We start from the raw sequence: 12,211 nt of genomic DNA on the forward strand, positions 1-12,211 counted from the left end.
AAGATAGACAATGACAGGAAGATGATGATAACAGAGATGGTGGGATCTTTTGAGGAAAGGCTGTGTGAGTGTGTTAGGCAGTTGCAAGCAACTTTATAGCGGTTCATTAATGCCACCAACTGGTGTCTGAAAATGACTTTAGAACGTAGAAATTAACTCTGAACTCAGCACTGCCCACTAGTGGATGAATTGACTTATCAACCATGGCAACGTAAAAGATGCATGGAAGTATGAAGGGCAGCGACGTGTGAGAACGTTTGAAATGGATGTTTTACGTGCGTAAGGAAGCATAAATGGGCCTTTAGTCAATAAAAATGGCAGAACTGGACTGTAACCCAGTTAGAGAGCAATTAACAGCACAGTGGAAGAGATCATTTCCATTTGGATGGACTGGTGTGGGAGTTGTCCTCCTATTCCCTGCTGTGTCTACATGGAGGAAAAAGTGGGACTGTGCCCAGCGGCTCCAAACTGACAAAAGACTCATCCAGCATCATCAGTTTCTGTCTTTGTGCCTGCACTGTTCTGTTGTGTTCCCTTAACATGCTTAAAGGGTGTCAATAGGTTGTTCAAATATAATTAGCTGGGACAAACAAGGGCTGGAAGACCTCTGGCTCAATGTGATCTTAATGAGCTGTATATAAAGAGAGTTATCTTTAAATACCATCTTTAATTGGGTGATTATAAATTGTTCAGTTTTATTTTAGCAATGATGCTATATTTGTATGAATGCTGCACTGTAGTGGGAAATATTCATTCAAAGTTAAAGGAGGAGAAGCTCAGGGTTCTGCCCTGTCATTGTAGTTTGGCTCTTCTCTTATTCCGATCCAAGATCCATAATTAACATCTCCTATTTCCTCAATTCTTACCCCATTTAAAAGACACATAATTGACATGAGCCAACTGTAATTACTCAAACTATGATTCCAGTGAGTGTTTTAGATGCCTGAAGGACCTCCTTTGCTCCTGTATGATTTTTCCCCCCTTTCACCACACACTGCGCTCATGTGGTCTCTGCTGAGCTGGAGTGCAGATGTGCTTTAGAGTTCGGTAATCACCAGCTTGGGGCTTCTCGCCGCTCGGCCCCAGTCTTTAACAGCATGTAAGCACTTACTCATTTGCCTTGTAATATCATGGTAGGAAGCCTTAAAAGAGACTCGTTTATACAGAGACAAGCTAAAGCTGCCGTCTCCCCTGACAGAAACTGAAGCAGAGCCAAGGCTGTTTAAGGAGTTTGTATTGGCGTTACTCAAAGAAACAGAAATTCCCACTTTCAAAGGTTCATCTCATGCACAAAACAGTGACTTTGCTGAATAGAGGTGGCATGGTTCTACCTGTTTTCTGTGTATGAGATTATGAGAGTCAAAGTGTGTGAATCTGTATGAATATGGGGGAGGAAGTAAAGTGGTGTTTAGCAAAGAATCTTCATCCCTTTAATCCAGCCAAGTTATACAAGTGTTAATGTAAAAAGATAACTAAAGGTCTTTATTGTTGACATAACAGCTTGTGTATCTCTGGTCTTTAAAAAAGGCGTCTGAAAGACTATACAGCTCATATACTGTATCTTGTAATTATCAAATATAGAGCAGCACTTGAGTCTTTATTTATATGTACAGGTTTGATATCTACATGTAGGGTTTTCCTGTTTTCTTGCTTTACAACCTGTTATTTAGATTTCTTTGTTTTGGGATTTAATGTATAAAATGCTACATATTGAGTGAAATAAAAATTGAAATATGTTTAGAAATATTTGGTAAAATGGGTATATTCAGCCCTTTTGCTTTGAAGTCTTAAAACATGATTTACTGCTGCCAATTAATATCAGATGTCAATGATTACTTAGACGAGGCCCACCTGTGTGCATTCCAAGTGTCACATGATCTTTGTGTGTATGCACCTGATGTTAAAGGCTCCAATGTTTGCAAAGCTACTAACACAACTCAGACTAAGGAACTTTTTGTGAAAACATATTGTGACCATGTGACCATAAACAGGATAGAGAAGGTGAAAAAAATGGATGAATGTTCTACAGTGTGAAACAATATAACAGAGAAGCGTTTTATAGTTTAGATTCTTCAAAGTTGTTAACTTTTGCTTTGATGACAGCTTTGGCTGAGCAATACGGCGAGACTTTTTCACACGCAATATCGAATGATGGAATGTCGTTTATGTCGAGATAGCTTGTTTTGAGTTAAAGGATCTTTTCTTTTTGCATTTTTTACAACTGTATTTTTGTTACGTCACTGAAAAGAATTTTTCATTTATTTTGTTTAAGAGGATTTAATTTAATATGTCTGCTTTAATTTCAGTCAAGTGCTGCTGATCCTTAATAAAAGTGCATTTAGCCCTCAAGGCTGTAAATTACACTCTGTCTTTGGTTATGTGACAAAATTTATATTGATATATATCATATATCATGATTCAGCTAAAAAATATGGAGATATTTCATATCTCCCAGCCCTACTTTGCACACTTGTGGCATTCTGCCAGCCAGCTTCATCACCATCTGGAAGCAACCGTCTTGAAGGAATTCCCTGATATGGTTAAGACTTCAATTCAGTACATCCAGACCTTCTCTGCTGAGTTTTGGCAGGTGATGGTGGAAGGCAGGCCATCTGATGCAGTGTCCTATCTCTCCCCTGCTTTCTTAAATGGTGGTTCTGTTGCCCCACAGCATCTTTGGGACATTACCTTGTTGTAAAACAAATGATGGTCGCACTAAGTTCAGATCACATGGGAAGACATGTCACTGCAGAATGCCGTAGAAAGGATGCTGATGAACTGTGTTTTGCCTTTTGAATATAGTGACATATGTTCAATCAACAAAAAGTCCCCATGTCACCATGCTAAGACAGCGTTTTCTGGAAAGATGGAACAGTCAAGGTGAGTGAGGATTGACAGCAGGAGATTCAAAATATTTAGACAAGCTATCCTTGCAGTGTTTATTCTTGTTTTGTTTCTTTATAATATTTTTTTTCACCCTTCTGCATATCTGGGAGAGGTTCTGTAGGGCGTCAATGCTTCTAATAAAAGCAGAATACTCCTTATACACTGAAGTTCAGAAAGCTTTAGGAGATCTAAACTTTCCCAATCTCACATTGCTCACTTGGCTTCACTTATTCTGCAGACAGGTCTCAGCTAAAAAGAGATAGCAAGAGCAGGAGGGTTTTCACAGCTTTGCACTTTGTTCCTTTGCTCTCACTCATGAATGATTGGGTGTAGGAGCTAAAAGTATATGGCTAGGGATTAGAATTAATGGACGTGGTCAGGTCTACATGTTACTAAATGCATGCTGTGATATCTGTCATGTCAAGTAAAACATCAGCCGAGGAAGATAAGGCCATCTGACCATTTACAGGTTGGGACAATTCAAGAACAACCAAAGAGGAACATGTAGGAGAAGTGAAACATTGATGTGCAAACAAATCAAACCATAACCTTTAAAATTCATTTGTTACTGTTTTGTAAAATAGTTTTTTCAGTAATTAAAATGAATTTTGTCAAAAATGTATGAACGTAAACCTGATGAGTCATCGCCACCACTTAGTTTGATGGTAGAGCAAATTAAGTGTTTGTTATCCCATTACTAGATTAGTAACTCTTTTGTCCACTACTTATTAAAAATATTGATTCTTAAGTATTATTATTATTGTCCCCAGGAAATGTAAAATGCTCAGAAAGCTTTTTCCGTTGCTTTTTCCCAAAGTACATTGAAGGGTTAAGCTGTATGTTGTGTAGTGATTAAACATTTCCTCATGAGATTAGGTTTAGAATTTATGGCATCTGCCGAATGGAGAAATAAAAATATTTAATTAGGTAGAACAATGTAGATGGCACCTGCTCACTTTATCAAAGATTGCTTGTGAGGTGTAGGTGCTACAAAAATTCTCATTAAAAAATCTGCATCGCGACCTTTTACCTAAATAACAGCACCAACACAGGAAGGTATAATTACGCCATCAAAGTAGATACTTAATGAAAGATTCTTACTCAAATTGGCACCAAAATGTTGGTAAAGGTAATAAAAGCACAAGTTTGGTCCATCTGACTGTAACAGTGATACATGAAATTACTGGATTATTGATATTGAATGATGTGGTACAGTGAGCATGTAGCTGTGTGCTGCAGGTTTAACTACAACATGCCAGTACAGCTTTACTAGTAACAAACAGGCTGCAAAAACAAGGATCTGACTAAGTAAAAAAAAAAAAACAAACATCATGGTACAGCTGCTTTTGTATAACAAACATGTTACAGGTGTGGAATACAAAAGGAAGTAGAAATAACAGAGATACATAACAAATAAAGCTAACTGGAAACCCCAAAACCAAAATATAAAATCCTAAAACAAAGAAGGAAACAAAGAACAGACCTAAAACCACAGACTATAGCATAAATATGAAACATGACCTCCCCCATTACATGCTGCTCTGTGTGTGTGTTGCATATAATTTTATACAGTCAACTGTTGCAAAGTAGACGTTATAATAAATCTTTATGGGAGTGGAGTGAAAATATAACAAACCATAAAATGATCAATTGAAGTACAGATCCTTCAAAATATGTCAAAGTTCAGCCTCTGAAGACACACACTTTGATCCTTTTAACCACTGCGCATGCACAGTGTTTCCCATGTTGGTCCTGCCGATCGACTTTACACATAATCTGTGCATTTGGTGTGCTAATGCACTCCTGCAACATCTGTCTGCTGGTGTAGCTCAGCCGTTCGCAAGCAAACATAAAAAATCTAAAATGAAGCCATTCTTTGGTACTCACTAAAACATACAGTACTTGCTGACTAAAGAAGATTTAATTTACACATACACACTAACACACACTCTGATCACCATCATTGCCATTGCTGCAGATGGAATTCATTTCCTGTCGTTATCATCACAGACACTTAGCATCTGCTAACTGCTGGGAAAGACAATGAGGAGCTGGCAGATGTCGTGCTGCAGAGGAGAGTGATGAGAGTTAATGAAGCTACTTTGGTTAGCTATGACTCTTTGTCATTTTACTGCTGGAATGCTGTGGTTGCCAGGTTAGTCACTAATTACACCTTTGCATGATGGGAAATTAGAAAATCTCATACTGAGTAAAACAAAGCAGCAAAAGACAAAATGTCTTTCCCTTTAATCTCTTAACAAAGGGTTGGATGAGGAACACGAATGATGAAATCATCCCTCCTCGTCACGGGTTGATTGCATAGATGTTGTTTGACAGAAGGAACTGTCAAGAGACAAATGTGTTGCGTCTTTAAAAAGGGGGAAATCTGATGAGGTGTGTGTTTGTACAGGTCAGGTCTCTGGTAAATGTTAGACAGATGAAAAGATGAGCAAACAAGAAGCGACAGCAGTGTTTGCTGATGGTAGACACCTCCTTTGACCTTTTCTAGCTCTCTTTTGAATTCCAATCTATTTTAGGAAGTGGTAGTCTCTTTTCACCCTGGGCGTTTTCCTTCTTTTTATTCAGATTTTTAAGTTGATATGTTTTATTCATGAAGCAGAGAGATTTTTTTTCTCCACAGTGTGCTTTTCAAAGAGATGCTGCAGGAGCTAGTAGTCCAAAAGTATCAAACTTGAAGGATTTTTTTTTTTTTGGCAGGTATTGATGTGTTGGGGCTCAAACCATTGACACTACAAAAAAGATTTGCCAACCTATGGACTATGTGGACCTTACAAGTTGTCAAATAATGATTTCTGACACTTAACCTTCTTTACAACTTTACCTTCCACCATGGAAGACTGATAGAAGAAACAGATGATTTATGGCCACATGAAAGATTTTCTGGCAGCTGGATCAGATGGATGCTCGCATGGATGGATGAATGAAAGGATGGGTCTGATGATGGCAGTCTGCCATATATCCAGCCACTGTTTTGACAACAAAAGCCTCACCATGGCTTCCCTTTTGTCCAGCCTGAGTTTATTTTGCCACCTGCTAGTCTGGGGGGAATGAGGTCAGTTAAACTGGAGCTGTCACACGCACATGTACTCGCATATAAACGCTGCTGATGAAGGACACGGCACATGCACACACAGAAATGGGTCAGGGGTCAGTGGGTCAGTGGGTGTGTGCGTGTCTATGTGTTTTCTTTATTAAATTCAGTGAATGGGTGTCTCTTGATCGCGCAGCTATTTTGTGTACATTTGGTGAGTCACAGAGTGAATTAGGTAGAATTCATGGTCAGACGGAATGTTTAAGGTTCAGTAGCTCAGTCTCTCAGTTCAGAGGGCATTTCAGGCCACTTGACTGAAAGGATGAGCTGAAACAGCGCGATAACCTGACATCTTACCTGAACAAGTCTTTATTGTGTTGGAGACAACTGTAGAAGGAGATCCGTCATATTTGGAGTTTATCTGTGGGGTTGAAGTGAATTTGGATGTTAACAGTCCTTGTTAAATGTAGCTTTGGACCCACAAGTCTTCCAGTAAAGATGACTCAAGTCTTTAAAACAGTCAGTAAATGTTACTGGATGAGGTGCAAATTAGCTTTTGTTTTTATGACATCGCATCATGTTTTCCTTCTGTTTTGTGCAAGCTCTTTAAATCTGTTTTGCCACCTTCCTATTCTCTGTGCTCACAGTTTCTGTCAGCAGACTCTGTTTTCACTTTCAAAGATATTCTCCTCCTCTCTTTGTCCATAATGATCGCTCTTGATTTCTGTCTGTGTTTGTGTGTGTTTTCCAGTCAGGTTTGATCCGTGTGTCTCAGGAGGAGTATTTGATAGCACCATTACCACAACATCTAGCGGAGCAGCACAACTACAGCGCCCCCAGTGGCCATCACCCACATGTTGTCTACAAGCGATCAGCAGAACATGTTGTTCATAGAAGACCTAGAAGCTCATCTGTCACTGGTTCCTCCAGATTTGACAGTCCTTATCGCCACTATCATCATCATCAGCAGCATCTTAACTCTCAACAAAGACAGCAGCATCGGCAACACTTCTGCGGGCGCCGCAAGCAATGTATGTAAGGGAACCTTCTTTTCCTAATATCCTCATTTTTGTCATGAGTATGTGTTGATGTGAATGCATTAAATGTTAATATAAAACCTTACATTTCTCATAAGAAGCATGCATCCCTGTGTAATTTAGAGTAAAGGTTATTTAACCTCATAATAGTGGAACGTGAGGTCAAATGAAGTTTCAGAATTGATTTTTGTTTATGGTCCAGTCCCCTTTTGAGCCTATACAAGATAAAATGGGTGCAGAAAATGAAAGAGTTGGGTGGAAGGATTTGAGTCAAAAATGTATCTGAGTCCATTGTGATCATTGTAACAGCTCAACACCAGCATGATGCTTACCCTTTCAGATAAGTGAGGTTTTAAAGTAAGAGGAAGCAGTATTGGGAGTAAATTTCCTGTCATTTCAATGCCAGAGCATGACCTCCAATCATCTGCCACGAGCCAGGAAAGAGATACCTCATTTGTCCTTTTCCAAAGTTCCCTCATTGTCTGTATTATTTTTCTTCCTTTCATATTCCACACTCCCTTCATTTTTGCCTTCCTAGACGCTCCCAAGCCTCCTGCAGAGGATCGCTTCATCATGCCTGATGAGTTTGCAATGGCGGAGATGGAGGAACCAGGGAGGACAAAAAGATCACCCATCAACTCCAACAGGGTGGGAGGACTGAATGTGGAGACCCTGGTGGTGGCAGACAGGAAGATGCTGGAGAAACACGGCAGGGAAAACGTCACCACCTATGTCCTCACTGTCATGAATATGGTGAGGGTGGGAAAGGTGTGGGAGTGAGAGGAAAAGAAGAGCTACTGATGGTTCAAAGATACATAAAAGTTCTGTTCCTCTCATTACCATCTGTTATCTGGCCTGGAAAGCAAGGCACAAGAGCTAGGTGCTATCAGCTAGTGCTAACACCCATTTTAGCTAATGTTTTCACTAATTCCAAATCAGTTCAGCTAATGTTTTGCACAGTTGTTGCTTTTTTTTCTATCTTTCTAAAAATTACTCTAGAAACAAAAAGTGCTGACTTATTTGTGAAAAAACATACTTAATGGCATAATAAAGCCTTTAAAAGAAGTAACAACTTTTTTCTTGTCTTCCAATAAAATGGCAAAATATTTACCTTTGCATTGATTTTTGGAGTGAGATATGTGCGTGTGGTGGATAGATAAATGGTGTTTTTGTATATCTAGTGACATAATTATAATATTTGTTAACGTAAGTGAGTTTTTATTACTATTGCACAACTACATGCATAATTTGTGACATGAAATTTATGTTTATGTGCCCTAAAACCTTTAACTGAATTGATTCCGGGCTCGAAGTCTGCCTGTTTGTAGAGCTGTCAGTGTTTCCTTTTCTCTCCATGACAAAGCTGTTCAAGTTTAAATGTTTTGCTGAACTGAATTGAGGAAAATAACCACTTTTGTAGCTGCCTGTTTTGGTTTTAAGTAGCAAAATTTAATGAATGGAAAACTGAGAAACGATGAGGAGAAAGTTTAATCTAAATGCCAATATAGTTGTTTTGTGGATATTCCTCACTTTCACCCCCAGGTAAACTTAATTTTGTTGCTTAGTGCTGTTGTCTAGTCTCTGTGCTGCCTGTAATACACTGTCAGGATCTTCTTTTTAGTGCATATGGTTGGCCTTTGATAAGGAGGAAAAAGGTCTATTATGTGTCTCATGGTTATTGGAGCCCTGATTTATCAACATTATGCTGAAGTTGTTGCAAAAATTCCAGTAACTTCTATATAATAATGGACTGACTCACAATTTGTTAGAAATATATTGAAGGTAAAAGAGGGTTGATTGGAAGACTTTAAGCAGACAGATGATTGATGATTTTTGGATCATGTACGGAACTAAACAAATTTGCAAGTCACAAAAACTCAAGGCTGAACATTATTTCTAGAGAGGAAGAGCATATGACAGTCAAACCTTGAATGTTGGATTTGTTTTTCAGTATGTGCAAAGTTAATTCCATCTGTGAAGCTCTGTTTCAGCTCAAAATTGTATTTCTCTGTGCATTTTATTTATCAAAACTTGCAAAAAAGCAAACAAGAACAACAAAGAAAGATGCTGAACGTTATTAAAAACATACTGCAACTCTTGCAGGTTTCCAGTCTTTTCAAAGATGGCACCATTGGGACAGACATCAACATTGTGGTGGTTAGCTTGTTGCTGCTGGATCAAGACCCGGTGAGTGGATTCAGATGGACTCTGAAGATTTTCACCTAGTTCCTTTTTGGTTTTCTATCCCTGGACACTGATTAACTGAGCCTCACTTCTACACTTTATTGTCTACTCCCCTTTTTCCAGCTGGGCTTGAATTTAAATCACCATGCCGACCAGTCCCTCAACAGCTTCTGTCAATGGCAGTCAGGTCTGGTGGGGAAAGGAGGTAAACGACACGACCATGCTGTTCTCCTCACTGGACTTGACATTTGTTCCTGGAAGAATGAACCCTGTGACACCCTGGGTAAGATAGTATTCAGCTCTCTCTAACAAGCCAACATACTTGAACCACTCATTATAATTGATGTAATTTTTAACACTGTAACTAGGAGTGAAGGAGGCCAGTATGGCAGTTAAAAATAGCTATTTTTTTCACTGTGAAACATTAATTAAACACAGATATAAGTCCCTCAAGCATGGTGCTTTCCTTGTGGCATTTTACCTTTCTTACAGGAACAGTTTTGTATACAGAAAGGCATGACAAGGGGTAACAAAGGTCCTGAAGGCAAACACTAACATGATTTATTGTTACTGTGGAATGAAAGAGCTCATTAAATATCCTGTTATGACTGTCTGTCAAGTATTTGTTTGAATAAAAAATAAAAAAGAAATTGTTGAAAAACATCAAAGACAATGCAATTCAGTTAAAATTAATTTAGGTGCTTTAAGTCTGAACCACATTTGATAACCACAGAAATTCTTATGTTTCTGGGTCTTTAAGAAAAAACTGCTGCCAGCAAACGAGGAAAAAACAGGGACCACTACTGAATATTTCCACTAGCTTGCCAGTTACAGTAAATCCCACATCTAGGATTAGTTATCTTATCCCTAAAGCTGTCAGGTCCACACCTGTCCAGGATGTTCCCCACCTCTCCTCCAGTGGCAGCTTGGATAGCCTCCAGCACCCCCCTGAACAGAATACGGCGAGTTTAGAAAATAGATGAATGTTAGTCAGGTTCACAAACAGCAACAGAGCTGACAGTCTGGGAACAACTGGACTGTCAGTTGTCTGAAAAATTGTGAGGTTGCACCAGGCAGCTTGTGTGAAACTCCACTTCTTGGAGGCATGTGCACGTATATCATCCATATGTTACAGACCTTTGATTCCTGCCAAATCTGTCGTAAAAGCATGTGAACAACACAAAGCTGGCTTGAATTAGTTCAGTTTTGCTTTTCAAGTACCTGAAACTCACCGTAACTCAATCAGTTTTCCTTTTAATCTTTGCAGGTTTTGCACCTATCAGTGGCATGTGCAGTAAGTACAGGAGCTGCACCATAAATGAGGACACAGGCCTGGGCTTGGCCTTCACCATCGCTCATGAGTCTGGACACAAGTATGCTTGACGAAACAAAAACAAAAATGACACATGAAAACACATGATCATGAGGTTAATAACTTGCACAGTTTCTGGACACCTCATGTTTTCTCCGTTCTACATTTATAAAGCTGTTTTTATTGTCAAATTCACACACAAAGCTTTGGACACTAGACTGAATAAGACTACTGTCATTGTAGATTGGTACAGAACTAAATTTGATTTGTGGTGTCAAAATATGCAATAAATTGATATTAAATGACAAATATAGTCTGAAATAGAGATAAATACACTGAAAGATTATCCCTGCTTCCTCCACTAAATGACACTTCATGAAAGAAGAACGGAAACAGCCAGAGGCAGCACAGATCTTTGTTTATGTTTCCATAGGGAACGGAGGTGACATACTATTGATATTAGTAGAAGTGTTCGTTTTTTCACTTCCTCCAGGTGATAGTATGTCAGAATAGCTATAAGCGTCAATGTTTTAAAGTTTAAATTACTAGAAAATTAACAAAGAGGTGATTGTTCAACATATGACATGATGATGAAAGGAGGAAAGGAGGACTGAGTGAGTATATGCCCCAAATCCCTATTTTCCCACACAGAGTTCATAGAAATACCATCAGGTTCTTGCTTTGGTAAATGTTGAACCTTACAGTCTATTATTATTTAATTTTTTTCAGTTTTGGGATGATCCATGATGGGGAAGGGAACCCTTGTCGCAAGACAGAAGGCAACATCATGTCTCCCACCCTGGCTGGTAACAATGGGGTCTTTTCCTGGTCCATATGCAGTCGACAATACCTCAGCCGCTTCCTTGGGTAGGCCGTACAGTCATACACTTATATTAGCCAGAAATATGTTGTTGCTCTCTGCCTGACTGGTACTGTTGGTGTGCTGTGTTCACCAGAACAGCCCAGGCATCCTGTCTCGGGGACGAGCCTAAGCAGATCGGTCAGTACAAGTATCCTGAGCAGCTTCCCGGGCAGCTGTATGACGCAGACACGCAATGCAAGTGGCAGTTTGGGTCCAAGGCCAAACTGTGCAGCCTTGATTTTGTCAAGGTAGCATGTTCATTAAATGTATATTCTTTACATTTGTGTCACTACTTATCTGTTTTATTTAATTATTGACTAACCAATGGGGCTGAGATTGGTGTTAGTTTCTCCCCCTTTGTACTCTGTTTTATATAAATCCTAATGTCCACAAATCTCTACTATGTACAAGCAGAATGCAAAGTTGACTTGAGTTATAGAGCCACAATATTCAGGTTGGTTTTTAGTTTAACTCCTAATATTTAATCTCGCATCAACATGCATTCTTGGCCATTTTAAGTCTGTTTATGTAGGATAGAAGCTAGGCATACTCTGCCTGAGTAAATAAAACATTAGCTCAAGGAATCCTCCTGCTTCCAGATTATCTGGTCGTTATCTAGTTGTTAAATGTTAAAGGAAGAATCATACCTACAGCCGACTGTGATCTCAACTGGAAAATCCTGGAGGATTTCTGATGGGAAAGCTAAGCTAATACCTAGGGCTGTGGAAGGGAAGATTTCATCATTTCATACAGCCGAAAACTTAAAAAGTTTTTATAGTGGTTCAAGCAAATACTATATGTAATGATTTTTAAACTGCATCACTTTTGCATCATTGCTATTTTTTCAACCAACAAAGCATCCATGTAGCTCCACATCA

At 39.1% G+C, this 12,211-nt stretch overlaps 1 protein-coding gene across 3 annotated transcripts in view; it reads left to right on the forward strand.

The window, feature by feature from the left end:
• adamts18 (ADAM metallopeptidase with thrombospondin type 1 motif, 18) overlaps window positions 1-12,211 on the forward strand; it is a 72,147-nt gene that overhangs the window by 10,008 nt on the left and 49,928 nt on the right. For 2 of the 3 annotated variants that reach the window (XM_041994755.1, XM_041994764.1), the window contains exons 4-10: window positions 6,690-6,969; window positions 7,514-7,728; window positions 9,079-9,162; window positions 9,283-9,442; window positions 10,427-10,532; window positions 11,201-11,338; window positions 11,428-11,581. In XM_041994755.1, the coding sequence (XP_041850689.1) occupies window positions 6,690-6,969; window positions 7,514-7,728; window positions 9,079-9,162; window positions 9,283-9,442; window positions 10,427-10,532; window positions 11,201-11,338; window positions 11,428-11,581 (1,137 nt within the window). Of the gene's footprint in view, window positions 1-6,689; window positions 6,974-7,513; window positions 7,729-9,078; window positions 9,163-9,282; window positions 9,443-10,426; window positions 10,533-11,200; window positions 11,339-11,427; window positions 11,582-12,211 lie in introns of those variants that run through there. The other variant, XM_041994771.1, reaches the window with a different exon arrangement.

Source organism: Melanotaenia boesemani, chromosome 1 (assembly GCF_017639745.1).
Source record: "Melanotaenia boesemani isolate fMelBoe1 chromosome 1, fMelBoe1.pri, whole genome shotgun sequence".
Classification (NCBI taxonomy): Eukaryota; Metazoa; Chordata; class Actinopteri; order Atheriniformes; family Melanotaeniidae; genus Melanotaenia; species Melanotaenia boesemani.